This window comes from Coloeus monedula (assembly GCF_965178545.1).
Source record: "Coloeus monedula genome assembly, chromosome: 4".
NCBI lineage: Eukaryota > Metazoa > Chordata > Aves > Passeriformes > Corvidae > Coloeus > Coloeus monedula.
This window is the reverse complement of record NC_138784.1, coordinates 3,432,636-3,460,081: the sequence shown is the minus strand read 5'-3', so window position 1 is coordinate 3,460,081 and position 27,446 is coordinate 3,432,636. Positions and strand designations below refer to the sequence as shown.

At 42.9% G+C, this 27,446-nt stretch overlaps 1 protein-coding gene across 15 annotated transcripts in view; it reads left to right on the top strand.

The window, feature by feature from the left end:
* The window catches only part of MICAL3 (microtubule associated monooxygenase, calponin and LIM domain containing 3), a 158,148-nt gene extending 133,836 nt beyond the window's left edge, over positions 1-24,312 (top strand). For 9 of the 15 annotated variants that reach the window (XM_082281067.1, XM_082281079.1, XM_082281076.1 and 6 more), the window contains 6 exons: positions 1,362-1,469; positions 2,193-2,286; positions 15,773-15,838; positions 18,158-18,257; positions 19,208-19,281; positions 19,366-24,312. In XM_082281067.1, the coding sequence (XP_082137193.1) occupies positions 1,362-1,469; positions 2,193-2,286; positions 15,773-15,838; positions 18,158-18,257; positions 19,208-19,281; positions 19,366-19,550 (627 nt within the window). In that variant the 3' untranslated portion in view covers positions 19,551-24,312. Of the gene's footprint in view, positions 1-1,361; positions 1,470-2,192; positions 2,287-7,128; positions 7,180-15,772; positions 15,839-18,157; positions 18,258-19,207; positions 19,282-19,365 lie in introns of all 15 variants that reach the window. The other 6 variants (XM_082281070.1, XM_082281072.1, XM_082281074.1 and 3 more) reach the window with 3 other exon arrangements.
* Positions 24,313-27,446: the final 3,134 nt, after the last annotated feature.

The following is a 27,446-nucleotide window of genomic DNA, read 5'->3' as shown; positions in this document are numbered from 1 at the left end:
CAGTGCACCACTGTACCGTGATGTGGATGATCTATGAGCTTCAGAACAAATTGGTTTCCAAGGCACTTAAATATGTTTGCATATTCTTCTTTTTTGATACTTAGAACGTGAGTTCAAAGGAATCATCACACTTTAATCAGCAGCTTTCAAAATTGCTGGGTTCCCTCAAATCTTAGTGGAATTCTGTATCAAGCTAAAATCAAGGCAGAAGTTGCTGCTTTCTGAAATTCTTATTGTCTTGTCTTTACAGTCACAACAGTGTTACAGGGGATAGAAAGGCCACATGCTCTGTCACTTTACCTTCTGATTTGAGTACCATTGTGGATTTTGTGCTTTAAAAAAAGAAAGAGTAAGGCATGAGCTTCTTGAAGCTTTAACAATGGTGCTTGCCAGTGACCTACCTGAGGGATTTTTAATTAAGCTGTAATCCTGCCTTAAACTCTGTTCACTGAGAACCATCAACAGAGGCAGACTGACCAACGTGGCAGTACAATAACTAGATAAAGCAAATTTCAGGGTGGCCTGACATAACATTCTGTTCTTGAAATTGACCATCTACGGAGGAGATCTCCTTCCAGAAGTGGAAGACACATGTTTACAGCAGTCCCTTAAAGCTTACATATGTGTACATGAGAAAAGAGGCTTTTTCTTTGCTGTAGTTTACTTAGTGCAGTTGTGAAGTTTTTTTGACACTCTCAAAACTCTTTGAGAGAAAGCCTTTCTAGGCTACAATATATCCAACTAGTGTATCTGGTAAGATCCTAAACCAAATTTCAGTAGTGTTAGAAAGACGTATTCTTAAACTAGTTTCACTGACAGAAGAGTAAATACCTTTCTATTTCTATAAATATAGCTTTTCCCCTTTTGGATGGCTTCTGGTGGTGTAATATTCTACACTAGCCTATAATAATTTCCTAGCTTACACTGCTGTCACTGTACATGTAGACAAGCCTTTATCCTCTTCTGAAATGAAATCAAGGGGACCCCATCAAGATGAACCCTCTCTATGGTACTCATTGATTTATCTAAATCCATTTATTGAGAAATGAAAGTTACTGAGAATAAAAACTGATCTGATCTTTGGGAAGAGGTTTCATATAGTGGTGGAAGGCAGGGGTGGGATGTTATATAAAATCACAGCTTTGCAGCTGGCTTAAATGCTTCTTCACTCCTGATTTGATCCTGAAATTGTTGCTCACTGCACTGTGAACACCTTTGCCTACAGAAGCTTGACTTTTGACACAGCCATGGCAAAGACAGAACACCTCCCTTCTGAGATTTTTGGAAGAGAAAATGGTCATCCCTGCCCCCATGTCTCTGAGCATGTAAATAAGATCTGCTGCTGTTTTTCCTTCCTTCAGAGGGCCTACACAGAAGAGGAGCTGAATGCCAAGCTGACGCGGCGAGTGCAGAAAGCTGCCCGCAGACAAGCCAAGCAGGAGGAGCTAAAGAGGTTACACAGAGCTCAGGTAGCGTCTCACAAGCCTCTTGTCATGGCACACACTCACCTCTGTGTGAAAGCACCCTGATCCTGACATTCCTCTGAGGGTGTCAGAACAGAATCCTCTCTTTCTACAGGAGTGTTCCTGCTCCTGCTCCCTCTTTCAAATTTCATGTCATGCCACAGAGAAGTGAAGAATGGCAGGAACCTATCATGAGAGTTTTACAGGGAGAAAAATAATGCCTGTAACACCTTTCTAGCTGGAGATGCACTGAAAGGAACAGTGATACACAGACAATGCCTGATGGAGCTTCACCTATCATTGATTGCTTTGCTAGTTTATGCTGGTGGGTGAAGTGTTATCAAATGAACCTTTAATTACCAGAGAATCTGCTGGAAAACTGTTAACATCATCTATAGGTGATGGGATTTGTCAAAAACTCAGGGCAGGGGCTCAGCTGACTGAATAGCATCACCTCTCAGTTCAGTGTTCAGGAAGGTGATAGGAGTTGTAGCAAATGAGTGAATATCAAGGTGTTTGCAAATTTAGGGGTTAGGATGTAACAGGGTGAGGAGTATGTTGTCACCAGAATCTGTGATGCTTGCTGTTGAAGCAGGGTATTATTGTTGAATACAAACACTTGGTTTTGAAAAGGCAAATTTGACTGAAGTCTCTTAGTGCTGGATGTGTGCTGCAGATAGAGCAAGAGAATTGCTTTGGTGAGGTTCTGCTCCATTCTCCTCTGAACAGATTATCCAGCGGCAGTTGGAACAAGTGGAAGAGAAGCAGAGGCAACTTGAGGAGAGGGGAGTTGCTGTGGAGAAGGCCCTTCGAGGAGAAGCAGGTATCCATCACAACTTGGTTTGGTTTTCCATGTTTTCTTATCAAGTGCTTGTGCAGTAATCCATAGCTGTTTGGATTTTAGAGGCCATTGGACCATTATAGCCTAGAGACTGAGCCCAATGTGAATCCATTCTCCCTTTTCTGCTCTCTTTTTGAGGCCTTGTTTTTCCTATGTTTCTTCTAATTCTGCAGCTTCCCTGTTGGCAGAGACTTAGTTCACTTACCTTTATTTGAGGTGTAGGAGGTAATTCTCCAGCTACTAATAATGGCTGACTGTTTCTGCATATCACTGGATCCTACAGCTAGAAAATTGCAGAGGTTTCCTAGCCACCATTCACACAAAGTTGTCACAGTAAGACAACCCTGTTTGCCTGTTAAGGAAATAATTGTGAAACTGTGCGTGCTTTCTCTATTGTGTTGGATTATCAAGGTAGTGTCCTTACAAGGGACCATCACAGAACATCTTCCTCACTGCACAGCCCAGCACACTGGCTACTTCTGACAAAGTTGTGCAGAGCAGAAATGCACACGTGTCCTGAAAGGTATCCATGTCAAGCTGCTGGAGAAATGTTGTGTGTACTTAAATTAAATGAGTATCATCTGATCTGGCAAGCATATGAGTGGAGGAATACCTGGTTCAGATAATGCTGATAGTAGTATAATGATTTGGAAAAAAAATCCTCAATTTGCAAGGAGTCAAATATCCAACAGGCAAATGCAGTGTGCATGTACCTGACAAGGCCAGGATTATGTACCTGATTACAAGGGGCAGAGTTCAGAAATGGCAAGAGTGGAACAGGTGTTTGGAAAATGTTTGCTTGTTGCTTGAAGAGCCACATCTACGCCTCTGAAAATGGAGCTTGGTTAAGCAGTGAGGGTGCACCAGAGAAAAAGTAAGTTGTGACTTCCTGCCAATTACTACTCAGCCAGAATTAGGTATGTCTGGTGCTCTGTAAGGGTGTGCCAAAGAAGCAGGACTGAGTGCTTACCAAAGCAAATAGGCACTACAGGTGTGAAGAACAATCTTGAGGGCTTCAATATGTTTATGATCAGGCTTTTTCATTTGTGGGATCAAAAAAATAGCCTTGTGCAAACCCCTGTGTTTGCGGAGCTGCCTCCTTCCTTATGCTGTGTGTTCCTGTGTGGCCCCACTCTGTTCTCTGGCCTGCCAGTTACTGCACCTACTAAACCCATCTCCATTGTTTCTGATGGTTCTTTTCATTTTTCTTCTTTTCATCTGGAAGTCCATCTTGATTATTGAGCTGCTGAATGACTTTCATGTAAGGCATACCAGCACAAGTGCGAAATCTTAGCAGCTGAGAGAATATTATTCACGATAGAGTTTTCTCACTGAAGAATCACAAAATGCCTAGAACACATTCAGAGAGGACAGAATATCACTAAGAGTAAGATAGTATAATGGGAGACTGCAGAATCAAACCTTTGGAAAAATAGCTTCTCACTCCCAGCTCTCCCAAATGGAAGCAGTCGAGATGAGCTCGTGTATTTGTGAATTTCCTAGCAGAGCTGTGAAATTGTGGGTCCTGCTTTGCAAAAGAAATCTTTTCTTCAGGAAATCTCTAGGGTGTGCCTTGCTCTTGCTAAATGTTTCTATCAACAGGTCATACATTATCTTTGCAGAAGCTTAACTCTGGCATAAAGAATTCACCATCCTCAACTCTTCCCCTTATTTCAGGACATCAGCCAGAAACACATTCGTTGGGGTGCAAAAAAAACCCCCAACCATATTCTAATCTGTGTTGACTGAAACACAAGATTATGAATCAATTCTGTGCTTCACCCCTTCAGGTACTCTTGCATGGCCATAGAATCATTTAGGTTGGAAAAGAACTTTAAGGTCATGAGTCCAACCATGAACCCAACACTGCCAAGCCCACCACTAAACCATGTTCCTAAAATGCCACATCTACACCTCTTTTAAATACCTGCAGGGTGGGGACTCCACTCCTGCCCTGGGCAACCTGTTGCAGGGCTTGACAAACCTTTCCATGAAGAAGTGTTTCCTAATATCCAATCTAAACCTGCCCTGGTACAACTGTAGGCCATTTCCTCTTGCTTGTTACTTGGGAGAAGAGACCGACCCCCATGTGGTTACAACCTCCTTTCCAGAGGTTTAGAGAGCAATAAGGTTTCCCATCATCTTTCTCTTTTCCAGACATTTTACATATGTTTGCAATAAAGTAACTGAATTCCTTCTTTTTGAGATCTGTGGCATCACATTCCTTAAATACAGTTAATTTCTGCCTGCAATATCCACTAATTATTTGAGAGGGAAGCATCATTTTTCTGTCATCTGCATTGTGACCTAACAGTGACCACTACATTCAGCAAGGGCTGCTGTGTAAAGGTGAGGAGTCCTGCTCTTGTCTCTGATCAGTCTCTCCCCTAATGAAACCATGAAAACAAAAGTTCAAAAAGGGAAATGCAGTGTGTAAAGTGGTGTTGCCATCCAAAAAAAAAAATCTCTTTATGAGGTTGTACAAGGAGAAAAAATGGGGGAGCTTGCGAGGTATGTCTGCTGTGCACTTAGTTTGTCCACATAAATAGAGAAGGATTGCAGTACAGCATCAAAATAATGGCTTTTCCATAGACAGCAGCCAGTATTAACTGTTCTGGGACAATGTATTAGGCTCCATAATGAGTGGGTTTTTCAGGTTCCCTCCCTGTAGGGAAAGAAGAAATCACTTATTGGTTAGCATTTAAATATGAGGTTTTGGGTAATGTTAATGGTAGTTTCTTACTACTTAAAAATCCAGACAGAAGAAACACAATTCTGTAACTTGCAGTGATTCTTTTCCTTTTCTGTTACAGAAAAAGACAGACAAGACCATCTGAACTACTTCTCTATGTAGTTTATCATCTTCTAGCATATTGCTTCTTAGTCATCTTTCCTGTCTGTAAAGAATTGCAAATTTTTCTTTTGTAGAGGTCTTCCACTAACTTTAATTCCTCAGATCTCTCACCTCTGGACCACTTTCCATTTGTAGAAAAAAATGGTTTTTCAGTTCGACTGGTAAGAAAAAAAACAGTTCTATAGCTAAAAATTTCTTTACTTAGAATAGTTTTGTTTCTACTTTCAATCCACTTTGCATCATCCTTAATATGTTACTGGCAAGTAACTTACACTGAGAAGACTCTCAATAAATTCTTCACAGTGATGCCCTGCTGTCTTCCTGAGAGGTTACAGCTTTAGATCCTAGCAATAGATAGAGGCAGCTCAATATTCTTTCCAGGAATTTCACACATTATCTGCTGTTTGTGAAGTTGGAATACTTACAGGGTGATACTTGCTCTTCAACGAATCAAACTCAGAAATGTTTTGGATGTAACCATCAACTTTAATTCTGACAAAATAATTGTACCTTGTTGGCCACCTCCTTGTCTTTTCCTTTTTTAAATTAGCTCAGCGTCAGGCATGGCACAGTTGGTCTTTTATTCTTTCAAAAGCTGAATGCTCAGTCTAACATTTCATTTCTGATTCAGAAAACCTCACAACCTATGATTACTTAATTGCCTTAATATGTTCTCTGTGATTATCTTTGAAAATCTCAGCCTTTGATAGTTGCATTCATAGCAAGAATGAATGATTAGGAGGGTAAACTCTATTTCAAGTGGCAGTGTAAGCTCTGTTTCAGGGGCACATTTGTCATACACAGGTGGTCTAAGCTACTGTCATTCCTTGTTTTCCTTCCCTCCCTCCCCCCTTCCTATTGCACCATGGTATTTCACTACAGTGGTAAAGTAGGATCTCAGTGAAGAATTTTCTCAGTTTTTTGTGGTGTCCCAAGAGACACCTTGGATGAGTTAATTAATGTAATATAATATTACTAATGCAACAGTACTTTGTATTATAGTGCATTCGCCTGTTTGGACATGCTAATGACTTTAATTTCCTCTGTGAATTTTTCTTTTTTTCAATTATTAACTTAAAGAGATGTCAAATCAGAAATTTCCAGAACCTTTCTTTTATTCCCTTTAGCATAAACCTTGACAGTTGTTTTTAAGAGCTTGGAAAACATCTACTGTCAGATCAATACTGAAAAGTTTAAGAGCCCCCTCTTTACATCAAATGAATCCTATGCAGTGAGAAATATTGCTCTCAGTGTTTCCATCTGTCTCCTCCCAACGAAATGTTCCACAGTGCTAGACTCATGGTACACTTGTCTCTAGCAGCTGTGGAAATGCACATCTCTGTCCTGAAAGCTGCTGTGCAGTTCTTGCCTGGCACAGAGACTGCATTAGCAGGAACACACAATCCCATCTTCCTATGCCTGAGTGTTTGCCATTCATGTGGGCACTCACTCAGTGCCTTCCACCTGTTTGCCATACACCATCCTCCACTCACCCACCTCCAAGAAATCAACCCTTACACCTTTCCTGCAGCTGTCCTAAGAAATTACATTGTTTCCTTCTGACATATTGCTCAGCTCCAAAGCAACAGGATTAATTCTGCTTTTCTCAGCAAGAACAGGAGAGACATCAGTGACAGGTACTGCTGCAAACACAAATAGGTGAAGTGTCTCTGTGTAAACTTCTTGATTTTTCCCCTCGGGAGTCCTTGCCTGCCTGCTGGAAATTTTCTCTTCATCTTCCCAATATATATGTTTGTGATATATTTGTGTGTGTGTGTACATAAATGTATATCTACAGAGAAAGACAGACGTATAGTGTTTGTATATATGTGTGTGCCCACGTGTAGCTGCCTGTCTCCTGTTTGCCCTTTTTTTTGTTTCTATGTCTCACTCATATATTGCTTTGATTGTATGGGGCTAGGGTGGGTATCTGACTCAATAACTCTGTCTTCACCAATTCCTTGTTGTAGACTATTGGGGAGAGTCTTATTACAGTGACCTCATCGACTTGCATCTGGGTGGTATGTATGGCTGAACCTCCTGCTGACACTAACCCTGCTGACACTCCTCCCCACCCCTCCCTTCACCTACTTCTCCCATCCTTGGCTCACAAACAAGAAGAAACAGCTCTTGCACATGACTGATGATAGCAGAACCCCTTTTCCAGCTCAGGAGGAGGAGATCCTGGCATGTTCCACAAACCATGTGTAAGGCTCCCTCTTCTAGTTTTCACAGTGCTGAGGTTTTTTCAAAATTTGCTTACTGTTTTCACTCCAGCCACCTTCCCAGTTAGCAGTGGAAGGTCATTCTGGTTTTTTGCTTCTCCTTTGAAAAGTGCAACTTATCACTGAAATTTTCTTTAGGAAAGAATTTTAAGGGGGACAGCAAGAGCAAACAGCACTGTCAAGGATTAGTCATGCTATTGCCTCCGTCTTGCCCTTCTGAGGATCATTTTTTTCCTTCCAAAAAAGCCAGAGTGTGTTGTTGATCTAACAAAATGAAAATGCTCCCTCAAGGGACTTTGAAAACACTTGCAGATGACAGATATCTTCTTTCTTGTTTTGTCTTACTATAAGGTTAGAAAAGAATCTGCTGTTAAGAATTCCAGTCATTTTTGCTGGAATCTGCTGTTAGTTTCCAAGCAGTCCAGTTTGCATCATTACACAGCTATTAAGCTGCTTGCTATGCTATTGCTTTAATACCCCATTTAGTGCTAAACACACATTACAGTGTTTAGTTCTCATTTTCACTTGCGAATCTGGTCATCGCTCTATACCATGGTTCTGCCTTTGCTTTAATTAATGTTACTTCCTGAGTCCCTTAGTAGGTGATTAACTTTTGGGTTGCAAATGACATTTGTTTAGCATTTGCCTATCTTGAAAATTAAATTTCCTTTGCTAGTTTAACCACCCAAAATCTGTTCTTATGAAGTGAACACATCTGTCTGTCAGCAGATCCAAGAGAAAGCAAACTCTGCTAGTTGCCTTGTTATCTGAGGGTCTCGTTTAGTTTCTTTCAGAGTATGAACTTGCTCATTCTAAGTTGTGTTTTTTTGAGGGACTGCACTGCAGACCAGCTCTGCAGAGGGAAAGATCCACACTCTCTAGGCCTGATCCAAGACACATCACTGGAAGTCTTCCCTGATTTCATTGTGTTCTGCATTTGATCCTTCAAACACAATCTTTCCCGGGTTTTTAACTGCCATTTTTTTTCTCCCGCTCCAGGGAGGTTGTCCCACATAATATCTACCTGTACCTATCTGTTGTGAATTACTCATGGCACAATAGACTTTTATTGAAGAACATCCACCTGAGTTAAAAATATCCACCCAAGTGCAAGTTTCAGAATGGAAAACTTTCCTTCTTAGTCAATCTAATTTGTTGCCCAGTTCCCCTGTGCTAATTTTGATGTGATAGTCCTCTGCTAGCCCTGTGCTTCACTCATTGTTCAGTCCCTCTTGGCATTCTTTCCTGGGGTATCTCCTGCAGAGAGACTTTGAAACCCTCTTCATGGTTTTATCCACCAGGGCTGGCCCATACTCATATGTGCATAGAGTAGGAGCTGTAAAAGGGTTGATGCTGAATTACACTTAACAGACCCTTATCCCTATTTAATGCTATCTCCACTACACCTCTCCCTCCTCCTGCCTCTGCTCCTAATGCCTCTTTAGAGACAGCGATCCCATCCAAATCACTAATAGTGGCTTTAAGAAAAGCAAAATAATCTTCACTTAAAGGGACACTGTCACTTCAAAAAATTGTTGTGTTGCAGAAAAATCTTAATTGGAAATGGAATTCACTGTTTCTCTCTCTGCGTGTTTGCTTTTTCTGTTTCTCTGAGCTCATTCACCTCAGAGTGGTCATTTTTGAACAGGCTGCTTTCAGTCATATGGTGACTCAGTCACTTGGGCTTCCAACAGTCAAGAGTCAATATTCATGTGTTTTTAAAAACAGTTGATACATCTTAAAACTCTATCAAATTTCTGCTCACCTCAAAAATACTGTTTTCAAAACAAATTTTAAAAAACTATGTTGGGCAGTATCCCTTTAAATGCAGTGAGCCAGTATAGCCTGGAGTACGTGGCTTTATAGTATTATTTTATTGCCTCTGTAATTTGCTTTATATTTGCTTTTGGGGCTGCCAGAACACTTTTGCCAGAACGGATACATTGCTGTGGTGATACTTGTCACCTCAAGCAGCAGATACAGAGCTCAGCTTCGAGATTAACATGTCTGTGCAGGATGTGCATCTGGGTGGAGTGCCATTAAAATCCCTGGAGGTCCTGCTGAGCACTGCAAGCAGCTTGGATTCTATTGGCAACCCGTGTCTCTTGAGGCATGGGCATGACTCTAGTCATGCTGTCCTAGAAGATTAACAAAACTTGCAAAGTACTTGGGAAAGTTATCTGTAAACTGGTAATATTTAATTGTTACAGATTGCGCAACAACTTCTGCAAGGAGAGCGGTAACTTCTGCCATCCTGGTCAACTTGCACTGTGTAGGATTACAGATTGCTGTCTTAACTAGCTCCCTTGCTCTGCTCAGATGTCATAATCCTCTCTTCCTGTTCTGAACTGTTTTGTACCGTTGCTGTAACGCAGATGTTTCATTTCACGCTACAGATGGTCGCATTTCAATTCTGAGTAATTATTCCTGTGTGTATATTGTGTGCATGGTGTTGTTAAAAGAACGTTGCAAAAGTTGCAAAGTCAACTGAAATGAAGACTTTATATTATGTTGATATATCAACAGATTAAAAACCTTCGGATCCACCACAGACAGCAGTCTCATGTCCTTATGGAATAACTGGTAGCAACACTAGGTTGTCATCTTCTCTGTAGATCCTTATGGAGAGGAAAGGGGACACAATCAGTGATTTTATAGCTGTTTGTTGGCAGCTGTGGAATAGTGAGACTTGAAAATATGGATTCTGAGCCAGACAGTGGAAGATAGCAGTGGTCTGGTGGATATATACTCTTTGTCATTTTATTCCTTCTTTTCAGACAGTCCTTGTCCTGATCCTGTCTTACTTCATCCAGAGCTCCTTAGCCCGCTTTCATTGTCATTCTCAGTCCCAGTTTCTCCTTCTCAGGCATTTAATTTTAATCTTGACAAAGAAATCCTAGAATTCTACCCCTCAGACCACCTATTCCTCTCCACTAGCTATTCCTGCTCTGGTCTTCCCACTGACACAGTCTCCACAGTCTAAATCCCAGCCTTTGGACTTCTTCCAAAAATTTTTTGGGCTCTGCTCCCTCTTCTGCCCAGCATTATTTGTCTGGAAAATGTTAGGTCCTGCCCTCTTCTCAAGTCTGCCTTCTCCTTTCACCCCTTCCCCTTTTTTCCCCTCTCCTTTGTTTGTTCTCCATTAGTCACCTTGCCTCCTTAGTCCCAGCCTCCCCAACCCACTGACTCCTTGTCCCAGTTTGCTCCTTGTCTGCCTCTGGAAAGTACCTCCGTTGTTTCCTCTTCATTCAAGTGAGCAGCTTCCTTTTCCTTGCACCCAACAGGGAATCATTAAGTAAACAGCCACACACTCCCATCTTGCTTTGTTCTTGGCAGGGGTATGCCAAGAGAGGCAAGAAGGATGTAGGGAAGAGAGCTGGTCCGTTTGATAGTGTTGATTTCAGACACTTCTTGACAAGAGCCTTACGAACATCAGGTAAACAGGGCAGGGAAGTGCAATTGTTTGGGTTTTTTAAAATCTTTGTACTCTGTTTAAAGCACATTCTACAACAACTTCACTTTTTAATTAACTTTTTAAAAATATTTGAGCTTACTACGTCCTTTAAAATCTTGCAGGTCTGACTCTGCAAGGCTGGAGTCTGATATATTCAAGAGGGATCAGTCCTATTTCTTGTGATTGGCAAACACAGCTCTCCTGGAAGGGGAGTGGAGTTGTAAGACAAACGTTGTTTTCACAGTCTGCACCTGTTTTTGACACCGAAGTGAATTGGTAGCATGTTTTCTTTGCTGTAAATTTTGAGCAGGAAAGAGCACTTGATAAGCAGAACTTGTTAAGTACCAGTACTTGTTAGGTAATTGCCATTTACCTGCTTCTTTCTGCACACCAAGACGACAGTCTTGGGAAACAGGGTCAGTGCAGGACTGTATTCATTTTGATTGCATTTTGAAGTGCCTCAAGGTCTAGTAGGAGCAGAAGACTTCTGTGGAGTCATTTGTGTGTGTGTTCTGCTCCAACTATTGCTTTCCCTATTTTTTTCCTTCCCTTCCCTGCCTTCCCCCACCCCCTTCTGCTGGATAAATAAAAGTGGTTCAGTTTGCATGACAATCCATGCAGTCTGTGAGTTTTCCCCAGGTTTCTTCTAGTGGTTGTGCTTTTTAGAGGATATTGAGTTTGACCCAGATTTAATAAACTGTTCAGTCAGACATGCTGAGTGATGTGCTTGTGGGATATTTGTCAGAATCCTTGCTCTCAACCTGCAGTTCTGTGGATGCTATTCTCCAAGAGTTGGCTTTCTGAATCCTTGGTTTTTAACAATGCTGCTGTTGAACAACTTCACCAAATAGTAAAGTTGGAATGCTTTATTTTTCAGTACTTGGGTTTCTGACCATAACCTGATTTTTTTTAAGGGTGGAAAAGAGGACATTTACTATGATCAGTGCAGTTTGACTTACTGATCTCTTTTGGACTGATCCATATTTTAAGCACTGATTTAAAATTAGAGCTTTTAGTATTCCTGATAAGTGAGGGATGAAGTTTGTTAGCAGAGTAAGTTTCCAGAGTGTCATGCTTTTAGCTTGTGAGGGCAAGTGCCACACAACGATTCAGTAGAACTGAGACTCGCCTCAGAGCTGGATTTCCTGGCCAGTGTTGCTGTTTTCCAAGCCACCATGATTAGTCAGCAGTATAGAAATCAAAATCTTTGGATGCAAAGCTTGCCAAGGTCATGATACCACTTGGTCTGTGGTATATCTGTTCAAATAAATTTAACTTGCAATGACTCACCACTTCCAGAAATCATCACAGCTGTCATATCAAAAAACAGGGGCAAACAGTGAAGGGGATCAGTGTGAGCTGTAGTTGGGGATAATGGGGTCTGCCACCCCAAACTTTGTGCTGTGCTCTCTTCCCCTGATCGATCATTTTGACCACTGTGCTTCTGATTGTGAAGAAGTAATATGGAGTGAGAGAGGAAAAGGACAAAACCAAGAAGAATTGCTCTTTAATCAACAGGTAAATAAAGATTAGAAAAGAATGCAACAGTCCAGTGTAGCTTCTGTAACAAAGAGCAGTGTACAGTGAAAATGAAGGTGTATTTTCATAGTGGCCATACAATTTCTGGTCCTTGTTTTGAAGAGGCTTTTGAAGCTATGGTATTTATTCTTGACCTGGCTCTTGGTTTCCACAACTGTAGCAAAGTTTGCAATCTCTCAAGAGTACTGTGACAAACAAGGTCATTCTTTTGGCTTTTTTACACAGAAGCAAGGTAATTGCAGTCGCTGTATTGACGGGATGTGCAAGGCAGAGCTTCTGCCTCTCGAGACTGTTCAGTGTGCTCAGGAACTGGGGCATGCTCCTTTCCTTAACAAGCTGCAGCTCCTGCCTCCAAACCATGCTCCAGCTTGCCAGCAGCTTGGACTGCTGAGCTCTGCTGCCACACACAAGAAGAGCTGGCCTGTGGCATTAAAAGGGAGCAGCTCGTGACTAACACAGTCTGTTGGCAGCTGTATCCCTCTGGTGAAGAAAAATGGTAATTTTCTCTCCAGAAGCTATAGCCACACCTTAGACTTGCTGGCAGCATAAGGGAGAACCTAAGAAGGGAATTGTCACAGAAATGGTTCTTCTCTTGCCCTTCAGCTCATTCCAAACAAACTGCATGAGCAGGTGTTGCTGCTGCCAGCAGCACTCTTTTTTGTTGTGGATGAAGACCTGTGTCAGTATATTTTTGGTGGTGAAGGAGACTTAAACAGAAAGGGGGTTAGGTTTGTTGAGTTTTTTTTAATTTGCACAACAAGTGGGTTTTTTCCTCTCTGGCCCTGGCATCACATCCAGAAAAATTGTCTTGCAGTCATGATCCTATTTATAATTTAATGAGACTAGGAGGTGGTGATTTCTCTTCTCTAAACAATGCTATAATAATACTATTTACTGTAGGATTGGTAATAGCTTTTGGAGCAATAAGCCATGAAATAAGGTTAGGAGAACCATGGGAAGTAAGTTTTCAGGTTGCACTTTGTTCTTGCTGTTAAGAACCTCCAATACATAAGGAACACTTTCTAAAGCCTTGCTGATTGTCCTGTTTTAGACAGAAGTTGTTTCCAAAGTAATTGTAATGATCATTACCTGTATTCACTGATGTAATTAACTGTAATTTACATCTAGAGTAGCTGCAAAGGATCTTAGTTGCAAAGGTTATGTTTATTATCTTACTGAAAAAACATGTTGACTTTTCTAGTAGCAGGACTAGTGTAGATACCATGGACTTTGTAACTTGATTCAAGGACAGATTTTCTTTAGACAGGAGTGGGAAGATAACTAAGAGCAAGGGAGGAAAATACAATTGTGGGGAGTGAGCTCCATATTAGGCAGGTGCTGTGTAATCCCTGGGGCTTTTTACTGGAGATCAAGGATGGGATCCTCTCCTAGTATCAGACCACTTGCTCACTGATGACAAAAGCTAGTAGTTTGTGGCCATTTTACAATGAGATGAATGACATTTTCACATACTGGGTATTTATTTTCAGCTCAAATACGGAAAACTGGAAGTTCCTCACCAAGTCTCTATGTCCATGGCTTGAAATTTGTCAAACCCCAGTTCTGAATGAAATCCCAAACCCTGAAAGAAGTGGATTTTTCTATACAGTTAAATCTCCATCTCCCAACCACCCTCAAAATAATGATTAGACCAAGTTAGAGTATTAAAGCTTATACAGAAGAATTAATTTGGAATAAGATAGGATGGGAAATAAAAAATGCTTAACACATATCATGCACTAAAAGCTCTGCTTTGTGTGGAAGCATATTCTTCACCATAACTTTGTGGTCTGGGGTTTTTCTTGTTTGTTTTTGCTTTTGTAACCTGGTCTCTGTGAAATGGCAGTTGCAGGAAAAAAATCCTTAGTATTTTTCTATTTTAAATGAAGAAGTTGGAAAATTCAGAACAACTGTAATTAATGTTCTGGTACTGTCTCAACTATTGTTGGTACAATGCTTCATTTGTAACTGCCCTGTGGCCATCTGTGGCACCTCTCCTAATGTTGCCCCTTCCTGCTTCCAGTACCGAGGTTTCTTCTTCTGAGAAAGCCATGCTGCTCAGTCACGGGCTCTGAAGCTGGTGTGCTCTCCCTCTAGCTCCAGTGTGTCCTCCATGTGCTGGTCTAGTTCTGTGATGGTCCCTTCTAAAGCCTTCCCAGTTCACTGGTACTCTAATTGTGTAGAGCTTTCTCTGAACCACAAACATCAAACTCTGCTGACTTCTCCAAAATGAGTGTTATTCTTATCATACTGTTGTTGTGGAGTTTATGCCTTTTCCCAAGACAGAAATGCCTCCTTTTAATAAATACAGCTGTGCCCTGAGCCCAGTAAGTGTTCCACTCTGGTAGCTCTGACATTTCAGAATTCATCATCTCCCTGGTGCATGTTCTCCTGTAACTATTAGTGACATTGGTTACGGCCTACTGTTTATCTCTGTAATGTTAAGTACAGCTGGAAAGCAAGTTCTTGGTGTTAAAACAGCTGAACCTTTTGAGAGATGAGAAACGTTTGTCCTTCAATGGCTGATGGAAAAGATGATTAAGATTCAGTAAGTCACCAATACTAACAGGACTTGTAAGCTTTAAAATGCTTTGTGGAATGAAAACGTCAAGGGAGAGCTTTAAATTTACTGGTTTAACTCTGCAAAGTCCTCACTTGGTCACTGCCCCTGCAGACCCTGATGTGAATCACTTTATAGGTGTAAAAGCCTTTTCCCCTCTAAGCACAAGAATCCAGTGGGGTACATGTGTACTCACCATACTTGGCACAGCAGATCCTGGCAGGCTGGTTCCATGGTAATCAGATTCTCCCTGTGATGTTCCCTGTCTGAAGACATTCTATTCCGTTATAAAGGACACTTTTACCATCAGTGGATGCTGCCACGGTGATAAGAGCATGGTCCTGATAGAGCTTTAAGGTAGGGTGGCTGCTTACAGCTGGTGTCTCATGCATGCAGGTGAGACTTACTGTAACCCTGCTTGAAATCTGTCATTTATCAGCAAAAGTTAAATACGTGTCTGACTCATCCTGACATCTGGGTCACGACTGAAGACCTTGCAACTGAAAACTGTTCCTTAGGAAAAGTGCAGTAACAGTAACCTCCTGCCTGGTATTTGTACAGCTCAGTAAGAGTTCACCAGTACCTCAGTCTACCTCTTACCTGTTATCTGTGCTTATTAGGGACATTATTCATCTGTAGACTGTATCCCTTGTTTCTGCTTCTCCATTTCTTGTATTTTTTCTTTTCTTTTCTTCTTGTGTTTCCTTTCTTTCTCACTCTTATGCTTTTTGTCCTTTGCTTGTCTTTTATTTCACCCCTTTCCTCCTCTTCCGTTCCACTTCCAACTTCCTCTTCCTCTCCTGCCTCTTCCTCTTCCTCGTTTGGTCCTATTGAAGTTGAGCCCAATGCCGGGACACCACGTCGTAGACCTCTCTCCTTCTGCCCTTGCTGTGCCCATGAAGGTAACGTAACCTCACACACCCTGTGTCCTCCCTGACCACAGCTGGGTTGTCATAGCAGCACTAGCCAGCTAGTGACCACAAGGCCCCCAGCCTTTTTTCTTGCTGTGTCCCCAAACCAACCTTGTCTGTAGCTACCTGGTAACCAGCTTCTCTGAGCCTGTGGCAAGTTGTTAAAGGTACAGTATCCCTTTTGCTAGTCCCAGCTGTGCAAGAGAAGGTGCAGTGACTGGGAGGGACAATGGGCAGCAGCTCTGGGACCAGAAATGTCACACTCAAAAGTTTCTATTTTCATTTGGTGGCTTCAATTTCTCTATTCCTCCTGAAAGATGTTTGGAAGTTGGGATAAGGGATTACAATCTGTTTCCTTAAATACGGCCTTTTAATTAGCCTATAGGGATTAAAGGAATACTGTGTCTTTATAAGGACTGATTTGAAAAGCATCCTTGAACTTTAAAAACCAACAGACTAGTTGTAAGTAAGACTAGTTTTCCCTCATCTGTCTTGCTGAGTGCATTCTTTAACTATCCCAAATGGAGTTTGCTGTAGAGTTTCCATTGCCAAGGCATGGGGAAGGGGTTGTTTGTGTGTTCATGGTGTAATTTTGCTAACCACTTATCTGCTTTCCATGGTGCTCCCTCACATCAGTTGTCAGTGCTCCCTTTCCAATCCTCCCATTTTTCCTCTACTCATTGGCTGTTTAAATATACTTACGTATTCCATAGGTCAGTAGCGTTGTGTTTTTGGCTTTATCTTAGAGGCATTTGTTTTCTATACATCCTGGCATCGGAAAGGAAGGGGAGACTTCCCAGTGTTTTCATGGCGCCACAGCACTGGACATCTGCATGTACAGTCTCCCTCTCCTGTCGCCACGTGGGCATATTGTGCAGAGATGCTCAGAAAGGAATGCTTGGAACTGAGCAACACACTGGTATAAAGTCCATGGAGCCGGGGGCTCTTAGGGTGGTACAGCCAGGTCTGGTATTCCCCGAGGGGCTGGTATGACACCTTTGCAAAGGCAGGTGAAAAGCAGCCCAAGCTGCAGCTTCCTAGGAGTTGTAGGCTCTCCGTTGTGTAGCTCCAGGGCAGCACTTCTCTGACATGCTGAGGATGAGGCAGGGCACGGGTCGGAATTAAGTCGCCATTAATGTGGTATTTGTGATGTGTCTGTGTCATAGAGTTTGAATAGTAAGCTTGCTGCTTGATTATTTGAGCATTAGCTGGGCTATGTGAGAGCTTTTGTTCTTGATGAAGAGACCACGTATCCATAATACCAGAGACAGGGATGTTAGTTACCTTGGGATGCCTAGGTTACGTGCAGTGCAAGCTGATGGGTGCTGTTGAGCTTGATTTGAGGCCTTGCTCCGGCTTCTGCTTCCACACAGGCAGGAGCATTGCTACTGGCCTTGATGGGGTCTGATGTAAATCACAGCAATCATATGCAGGTGGTTCAGTGTGGAATAAGTGGCCCAGACCAAGAGCTTGCCAGGAGGAGCCTCCTTGGTAAGTTCCTGTGTTTGATAAATACCAACAGAAGGCTTTGGGAACAGCATTCTGCGTTTATTCCACGTGACTCCTGACAGACACAAGATTCACCAGTGGACTGTTGAGTAAGTTTAGGAGTTCGTTCTAAAATAGAAGGACCAGCTAAGAGTTCTGTACTAGGTGGTCAAGGCCCAAGGTTTCTTTATTCTGCTTTCATATTAGCAAATGTGTTTGGGGGTTCTTCTTTTTTCTAGCACTGGTATGCAGTACAGCAGAATTAGTTTCTGTGTTCACTGTGCAGGGGGATCTTCAAGATGAATAGATATATATGGCTAGGAGGAGCAGTCAGAAAAGTTTTACTTAACTGTTGGAAAAAGAAGAGACAAAATGTTAATTTTGGCTAGTAAAAGAAAAACTTGAGGACATGCAATTGAAGAAAATAAAGGTAAAACACATGGAGTGGCAATTGAATCCTTTTATGATGAGCATATGTTTAAGTAGCTGGCATGAGCGTTTATAAAACTCTTCTAATGAAAGAAAAGTTAAATACTTGTAGAAATTGGGGCTTTCTGCAGAAAGAGTGAGGAAGAAACAAGTAATCACAAGGATATCAGAAACAAAAAAAAAAGTAGGCTCCAAAGAGAAGAGAATTGTTTTGGAGGTGGCTTCCACTCAACTGTGTGCTGTAGGCAAACTGAACGGACCCGGCTTGGGAGTGCTCTGGCAGCATCTTGCTCGGCTTTCTTTGCACATTTTGCCCCATTGTTGTTTTTGCAGTTTGGGCTTGTAAGGATTGCAGGGCATTACCAAAAATTTACCAGGTTTCTTTCTTGGCAGGCATGGGTAAGAAGGATGACCCAAAGCTGATGCAGGAGTGGTTCAAGCTGGTGCAGGAGAAGAATGCCTTGGTTCGCTACGAGTCTGAACTGATGATATTGTGAGTGAATGTGGGAAAAAAGGGGGATTTTGTCATAAACAGTAGTGGAAGATCTGTCAATATTGTCATCCCTGTAAGGCCAGGAGGTCAGCAACCTCTTAGGCTGATTTGTGGCTGACACAGGAATCCAAGTACATTTCAGAGGAGTGGTAGAAGAAGGAATAATAGTGGTAAGGGATGAAAGTCCCAATTATTTGTGCACATGCAGAAGTACAGGTATGTGAGCCCTTCGCGTGCTGTTCTTGTATAAAACACATCCTGTTTATGAAAGTGTTTTTGAGCTATGCAGAAATAATGTGTGACTCCTTCTGGTTTTAGTGAAGTTGGCTTCTAAGCATAGCCAAAAGTATTTAATTCAGTCACCTTTGCCATGTGGCCCTCTTTTCTACCTGTAGTGAGACCCCAGAGCCTCTCACATGGTCTCAGATGGTAAAGCTGTTTTCCTGTTAATGAAATTGGGAGTTTTTTCTGTTGCCATTGTGCAAATTCACTGAAATTCGTTTTGGAGTGTGTCAGCTCACCTCAGCAATGTGGAAGCTGATGGCCTTAGTGGCAGAAAAGTCCCAAGGTGGTGTTTGCAATGGCCTGACATGTCCTTAAGTAATAAGTAATTTGTTAATAAGTAACTTTGGTTTTAGAATGGGAAGTAGCAGGGGATATACATAGAGGTATTGCAGATTTATTTGCTCTTTGACTCTGCTCTGTATTTAGTTCACTCCTCTTTTGGCATTGCACTTCCTAGCTGAAGGCAAAGAACCCGAAATACTAAAAGCACAATTAAATCCTTTAAAAATACAGTTATATGTCTTATTTAAGAGTTGCTCCAAACCAGATTGATAAAATGCACAGCAGATATCTCGAGAGGGAGCAGAAACTGAGAATGAATATGAAGCAACGTATGCAGTATTTTAATATACCTGGAACTTGGATTTCTGCTCTTTCCCTTTCAGTGCTCGGGAGCTAGAACTGGAAGACAGGCAGAGTCGACTGCAGCAGGAACTCCGTGAGAGGATGGCAGTAGAAGGTGAGAGCAAAAGGGAATATTTCATGGATTTTATGTGTGTATTTCTAGCCTCGTGTATGCTGATAGTTTTTGATATCTCTGTAGATCATCTGAAGACAGATGAGGAGCTCTCAGAGGAGAAGAGGATCCTGAACGAAATGCTCGAAGTAGTGGAGCAGAGAGATTCTCTTGTGGCTCTCCTTGAGGAGCAGCGGCTTCGAGAAAAAGAAGAAGACAAGGACCTGGAGGCAGTCATGCTTTCCAAAGGTTTTAGCTTGAACTGGTCCTGAGCTTAACACATTTACCTCTGCTGGTCTGTGTTGTCCAGTTGGCCTACCCTGCGTTTGCCAGAATTACATGGATAGGAAGATGTTGAAGGGGAAACCTCCGAAGGGTCCAACAGCATGCAGGGATTTGGTTTGAAGCACTCAGAAGTCTTTTGATAAGTGTGTTGGTTCCAGAAGCTTAAGTTTTACATGTCTGCAAGCCAAGTTGAAGAAAAGAGTTGAGACTGTGGAGTCTCCTTGAGGTCCTGTACGATGGACCGTATTTTTGTGTGTGTGACAGGAGGGAGGGGGGAATAATCCATGTGTGGGGAAGGAGGTTAAGGGAAGAAGTACCCTTAACTACACTGGATTTAAGGCAGTCCGTTCCTTTCCCATTTTTCTACACCAGTTTTAATAAAAGGGAGGGAAGTGGCAACCCTCTCTGAAAAACCACAGCAGCCTGTAGCAGTGGAGTCAGCTGTCTGAGAGAGCTCCAGGAGCCCAGGGCAACACCTTCTTTGCTTTAGTCTTCCTCCCCACCAAAGAAATCTGCAGTTGATCCCTTGTTCATGGATATGAAGAAATGCAAGACAGAGAAGATACTGCTATGTGTGATGGAACTCTCTGCCTCTTGGTTTTTGGAGAGAAGTGGGCATCAGTAGACTCTTTCCCTACCTTAGCCTCCTAAATCTTCTTGTGGGGAACAAGGGGAACAGAAGAGAGAGGGAAGATGCCCATCTGCTTTGCTACACACTGGAGAGACAGCTACTGCTGGCCTTAGTCTTCATGGCCACAGCTCAGAGGCTGGTGGGCTTCCATGTTCTGTTTTTATTGTGACTGTTTTGACACTGGAAAATACTGCTGTGGGACAGTGGTAAGTGTGTGCTGGGGCAGGGGTGTTCCCAGGCAGCATTCCCTGGTTATTAGGCCCCTAAAAGGGAGAAGCCCTTAAGTGACCGAACCACCATTAAGACTTTTCAGTGTTTTTATTTTATTTTTTTTCCTCTGTATTTTGTTTTTGCACATTGGAAACGAAGCTTAAGACCTGCCTGGGCCCTCAGTCACTTTGACCCTTTTATGTCAATTAACTTATTTTTTTAATACTTGAAAGAAGATTCATTTTTGTATCTTTTAGGAAAAAAATGGACGAGTGATGGGTGTGTGTGCCTGCTGCATCCTACAACTTCCACTTCAAAATTACTGGACATTGTTACCTGTGGCTATTTATTAGTGTTCTTATTAATAATTTGATTGTTACACATATTTGATTGTGGAGGGAGTGTTTTAACTCTTTTAGAGAAAGACACTACTGCAGATTAGTCCTGCGTCACAGCAAGGGCAGCCTTTATGTACCCATGGATGCATCCTGCCCTAGGAGTTTTCCTTTATGAAAAAATCCTGTGCACTCATGGAGTTTAAGAATCTATTTGTGTTCTTAGCATCCTTTTCTTCCACATCCCAGATTCTCTCTTTCGGACTTACAAACCTATATTTATTTAAATTTTACATTTTTATAACAAGAAAGCCAAAACTGTAAGGTAGAACTATCGCTTATGACTCTCTCTCACTGAAAGAGGGGATCCTCACACTCCTGGATACAGTTAGAGGGATTTCCATGAAAACAAAAATGGCCCATTTCCTGCTGCATCTGTTGGAAGAAGCTCCTTTTGGCCCAGTAAGTGAATCTGCTGCTTTTCAGCCAGGAGGGTCCTGACCACACAATAACCGATGAGCAGGATAAGCACTGAGCAGCTCAGCGCCATTCCCTGTTGGACAGACTCCCTGTCTGTCCCGTGTCCTTAACTTATCCTGCAGAGCTGAAACAGCACCATGCACTGGGGATGCATCCCATCCTTCACATGATGGTGTTCAGAGGTTTTCCCTCCTTGGGGTGCTGGCTGTGCTCTTTTCCTGTTAAAGAAGTGCTAAGCCTGCTTCATGATGTCTTTGAGAGCGTGTCCCACTCCCAAGCACATTTGTACAGTGTACTGACTCTTCCAGCTTGAATTTACACTGCCGGCGCGAGGCACCCCAGCAGGGCTGAACATCCTTCAGTCTTTCGCCCCGGCACAGAAGTTTGGATGATTTCTTGCTGTTGGCTCTCTACTTCCTTCAGAGGGGTCTCCTGTAAGTCAAGGTCTATGATTTGAATTCACCTCTGACTTGTAAGAATACCCCAGGCTGAGAGAGAATGTGTAGGAGTGTCCGCGGGGACTCTGAGCAGTGCTGGTTGCTAACGGTGGAAACGTGTTTTCCACCCAAAGTGTTCTCCCTTTATTCTCCGTAGTGTTTTATGCTAAGGCATTACAAATTAAATCCAGATACTCGTGAAACCAAGCAGACAGGCAGCTGCAGTGCTACTTCATAACTGTGCACGTTAGCAAGTGGTACCTGCCATAGCAGCATCCCCGAGTGTTGGCTTTACCAACAGGATGTCCAACAAACAGAATTCCCCCCATTTGCCAGTGCAGGGGCCTGCTGCCCAAGTCAAATGGTAGTTGGCAATGGTAGTTTACAAAGTCTGCATTTGAGGGGCCAGTGGAAGCTGGAGCACAGGAGGAGGGAAGAAAGATGGATAGAAAGTTTACTGTAAATTGTCTTGTGCAGAGAATTGACCTCAGTCCATTTTAGAGTGCACTCGGTATATGGACCACATCTAACTTGTAATAAAAGGTCATTGAATGTGAGCTGTAGAACAGAAAAAAGTCCTGAGGAAGAAATACCAGATGGTTCCTTTTCCCTTTCATGCTGGGGGACATTGGCCAGATCTTTGCAATGCTGAAGAGTGATACCACTTGAGGGTGTAGTACCTTACTGCACAGAAAACCCACATATTCTAACCCTAAACTCTTTGGGTTGTGCTGAAATCCTCCAGCAGCAAGAATGGAAATGAAGAGCTAACATCGCACACACAAATTTATTAAAAATACACAAAAGGGAATGTTAAAAGGCCTTTTTATATCAAAATGGTTGTAAAAGGCACAACTTGTATTTGCTGTTCAGTTGCACTTTAAGAATATGACTTGCATATCAGATAGTGGGTTTTTTTACTCTCTGAATATTTTTTAATTCAAATTTTGTATTTTTGAAGCTGAAGAAGGCTCTTGTGAGCACAAGATTCCTTATTTGTATCCGAATCCCAGCAGGATGTTCTAGCTCTTTGCGCTGCCCACGAGGGCAGCAGCAGTGACCGAGCCGTGTGCATTCAGTGACATGTGTCCATTCCACGTGTGAGGAGAACAAAGAGACCCCCAGCTCCCGAGACGTGGGCACGAAAGGGTGTCTGTCCACAGGTGAGATGGTCCTGCCCCGGGGCTGGCCGCTTCATACCGGCAGGAGGTGGGAAGAGAGCCGAGCTTGGAACCTGAGCTTGGAACCTGCCCCGTGATCGTTTTGAAATGGGCACACTGAGGATGGGGCAAAGCACTTCAGCCCCCTGCGGGGAAGGGAGGGGAATACCAACTCCTGGAAAGAAACGCCCAGGACGCAAATGGAGATGGGGGAGTGAGGACTGCCAGAACAACTAATCTGCTGTTTTCACAATACCATTTTTTTTTTTAACTGTTCTGTTCCTTTTAACCATATTCTCATTAAAAGTCACAGCTGCCTGTAAAATTCTGAGCTTCAGAGAACTAGTGTGTGGGGAGGTGATAAGACATTTCAGCTCCAACTTTCAGACATATTCCTTCTTTCAGTTAACCAATACCCCCTGGTCTCACTAGGGCATGTTATAAACGACATTGCTGAACATATTTTAGAGCAAACGGCAAGTTTTAAAAGTCTGTCCTTCTCTCGCCGTCTCTGCATTTTCTGTAAATATTTGTTTGTATGTAAAGGCACCAGTGGATCCTTGGGCTACCCCCATGGTCAAGAATCTGAGTTTTGTGCAATGCCTAGGCCTCTGTTAGAACACGGTGCTTGCGTAGAGCTAGTCACCACATTTGTGTGCACTCTGGTGGGTTTTAATATTTTTATACATCCTAATCCTGAACGTTATGAAGTATTCTAAGTGGTCTAGACAGCATGATCTAGAGCAGCCGGCAGTTCCCTTTTGTGAGCAGCTACACCTTGTTTGGTTAACATTCTTCTAAAATGAGTTTTCAGTTAAGTGTTTACACCACACACCAGTGGAGGAGAGAGGTGTTGCATTGTAAAATCTCCCGTGTACAAACTGAAAAGCTGCAATGGGAATTTCAGTTGTCACTGTCTGCAAGAAAGAGAGCTCTAAAGCATACTAAAAACCAGCCTGTATATAGTTCACAGAAAAAGAGATCGCTGGCTTGTTGACCTCTGCAAAATAACAGAGATGAGAAGCCTTCCAAAAGCTCCTGCTTTTGGATTATTCAAGTACTTCTTGGCAGGTACTAGGCAGGGTAGCAGGCAGATGAGGATGTCACTGAAAGCAGATGTGAAGGGGAGGATGCCATGTTCTGATGGCATTGCAGTAATTTAAATACTTCTGTATCTGTGGGTGCATGCGTGTGTGTGTGAAGTCTAATCCAGGCAAAGGGAGTTGCTTTGGCATCTGCCCTTCTGTATGAAAGTGAACTCTGATATTCAGATTGTTCAAGGCTTTTACGGTTGGCATGTATGGAGCGTTAACAGAAAAGCGGATACCCTACCTGTACAAAACCAACTCTGTTCCAGCCTGTTTTCTTCTATTTGGTTGTGTTTTATCGTTTGTTTTTATGCACACTTGCTTCATTGGTGTTGAGATTTTAGCACCTCAGATGGCCAACTGAACTAAAAAAAAAAAAAAAATAAAGTCATTAATTATTTTTTCTTTTTTGTTGGTGGCGTTATCGTTTCTTTCCTCTGCTCTCACTCCCTTGGTTGATAATTAATGAGGAGCTGAGAGGAGGTGATCTAGAGATAAATCTGGGCGTTAAAGGGCCTGGCTTCAGTTTCTCTTTTGCTGGCTCACTCTCAGCCACTCTGAATTATCTGATATCTTTATATCAATGATACACCCCCAGTGCATGTACATACTCTACATTGTTTCTTCAGATTCTCTGTGAAGAGCAGTTACAGTAAAAGGCCAAGAAGGGATGAAGGTAATATAAACTGGATTGTAGAAACAAGGATTTCATTTCTGTAGCTGAAGCTCACTTCCTCAGCCTGCAGTACTAGCCTGAACATCTGATGCTGCTGTAGGAGCATTCAGTAAAATAATGGGAGAATTACATGAATGCCTCTGTGCTGACTTTTTTTTTTAATTTTTTTTTTTTAAGAAGCAGAGGTTTCACACAGGATGTTGGGGGAAATCCCAGTTGGGGAAATCCCAAACAATGTGTTTTATTTTCTTGTTCACTCAACCATTCTCAAAACAAAGGATAAACCCTGGTGTTCCTATGGTGGTGTGATTAAAGGAAACCTATTACTGCAGCAGGAGGGATGACAGGCCTTGGATTTCCCCTTGCCTGGAGGCTGGGCCGGCAGGCCGTACTGCAGGTGGCAGGAGTGACAGCACTTGCTGCCTCAATTGTGCAGCTCACTAGGGCAGCAGCTCGTTGGGTATGCTTCAAACCTTATAATTCTTCCTGTTCTTTTGGTCTCTTGCTCCCAAATAGTAGTGGGAATAAAAATAGTAGTGGGAGAAAGCTGTAGTTACCCAGGGATGGAGGATCTCTCTGCTCTCCAAAGTCCAGTCCCCGAGGATTTCTCACTGGATGCCAAAAGAAAAATGGATGTCTGGAAAGCGACTGCTGGACTCTGGAACGCAGGAGGTTGGCTCCCATCCATCGCTTAGGAGACCGGTCTTGCAACACTTCCTCACGGCTTTTTAGTTACACTGCAAACTTGCTGGTCCTCAATCTCAATTAGGAACAAAGACATTCTGCTGTTTTATAAACTGTGGATGGAACAACAGGTCTAGGGAGAACTTTTATCTGTTGCTTGCTTGGGTGAAGACCTACGCTGGCCGTCCGAGATAAGTGCTCCTGCACAGATTAGCTACGCGTGACTAAGAAATTACACCAGAAAAGGATCTTCTAACAAGTAAACCCTGCCCCAGGAGCCCAGCCTGGTGGCAGCTGCTGCTTTCCTTTTCCCTTGATAATGAAAGTAGCCTTCAGGAGCCTCTGACCGTTTCCACAGGTGCTATTCCATGCCCACGAAGCTGCCCCACCCACCCTGCGCCGTTCCCCTTGGCGCAGAACCGCAGCCCCTCCCCAGCCCTTTGCCTTCCGTGCAGAGGTGAGGAACAGCACGGAAGTTACCGAGGTGGGAGGGGGAGCGTGCCCTCGGGAGCGCAGGAAGAAGGATGTCCGTGGGCTCATTGAGAAGCGTGCAGAGCCTCTTTCTGGCAGCAGCAGATATATATTATCTTCTACAGCCCTCCTGGCTGCACTCGGCCTGGCTGAAGACAATGAATGTAACTTGTCAGGAACAACAACTATGGGAAAGTCATGCCTACAACCCCCTGCCATTCTGGCTTCCCTTATGTTTTATAGGGTTTTTTTTTTTTTTAAAAGTCCTCACCATCAGTGCTACATTAGTATTTGAATTTTTAAGTCCTGCATGTCAGAGAATGTAAACCTAATCCTGTAAGGATTCTACCTGGCCACGCATCTCTTAAGAATTCCAGCAGGTCCTGGGTGTATCTTCCTGCTTTAAATCCTAAGCAGGAATGGAGCAGTTACCAGGAACATGATCCTGTAGGTGGTAATGGGTGAAAGCAACAGTGCTGGCATGCGGCTGCATCTCCTCCCGGAGCCACAGGGAAGAAGGGGGCCTCATGCTTCATTTTGTAGATACTACTTGAGGGATGTGAGGAAGAGTTGCCTCCTTCCTTAGCCTGCACCCTTTTACACAGCACTCAAAATAAGGAAGGAAAAAAACCTCTGCTCCAGAAACCAGCTCCAGACAAAGCACTATTTTGCCTTGGCACCTTGGGAACAGTGTGAATGCCTGTGGACACCAGGAAAGTGGATAAACTAGTATTTCCTAACCTGCTGAGTGTGTGCTGCTTTTCTGCATGTCTCAGGTATGGGAATCATGTGGCTTTCTGTAAGCAAAAGATAACATCTCGTTTTTATTATTCACATTTTCTATACAAATATACAATCCATATTACTCAGATACCGGAAATAGAAAGGTATTAAAAAACCCACAGCGATTTCTCAAAAGAAAGAAATACACTTTGGACAGAAGGGACAGAGGGGGGCTGCTTAGGGCAGTGCTGACTTACCAAGACAAAGCTAAGTCTGAGGAAACAGAAACTTCTCTTCAGTTCCTTGAAATCACGTATTTGTGTGTCATTCTTCCCCCCAACACCCTTCCTAGCGGGAAGCCACCTGGTGGTGTGACTCAAAGCTAAATCAGAATTGCTTCAGGATCCCAGGACTTCAAAAGCAGCCTAAAATCAGGCACCCTTGGCACGCCCTGTGGGGCAATCCAACACTTGAGTGTGGCATTGGCACTGTGACTGAGCATGTTAGGAAGAAAAGTGTGACAGAAAGGACACCTGTACTGAATACCAGGTAAGCATTGCTCTAAACAGAGCTATGTTGAAGTGTAAGGCTGTATTAAATAGGAATTAGTTGAAGTAGGACTGTATTGCTATACTTGAAAGGAGGTTGTAGCAAGGTGGGGACCGGCCTCTTCTCCCAGGCCACAAGTGACAGAATGAGAGCACAAAGTCTTAAACTGCACCAGGCACGGTTCGGATTGGACATCAGGAGTTTCTTCCCAGAAGGGTGATCAGACATTGGAATGGACTGCCCAGGGAGCTGGTGGAGTCGCTGTCCCTGGAGGTGTTTAAGGAAAGCCTGGGTGTGGTGCTCAGTGCCATGGTCTGGTTGATGTGGTGGTCTTTGGTCGCAGGTTGGAGTCGATGACCTCAGAGGTCTTTTCCAACCTAACTGGTTCTGTGATTCTGTGATTTTAAGCCCATAAAACGATCTTAAACGAAAATTTGCA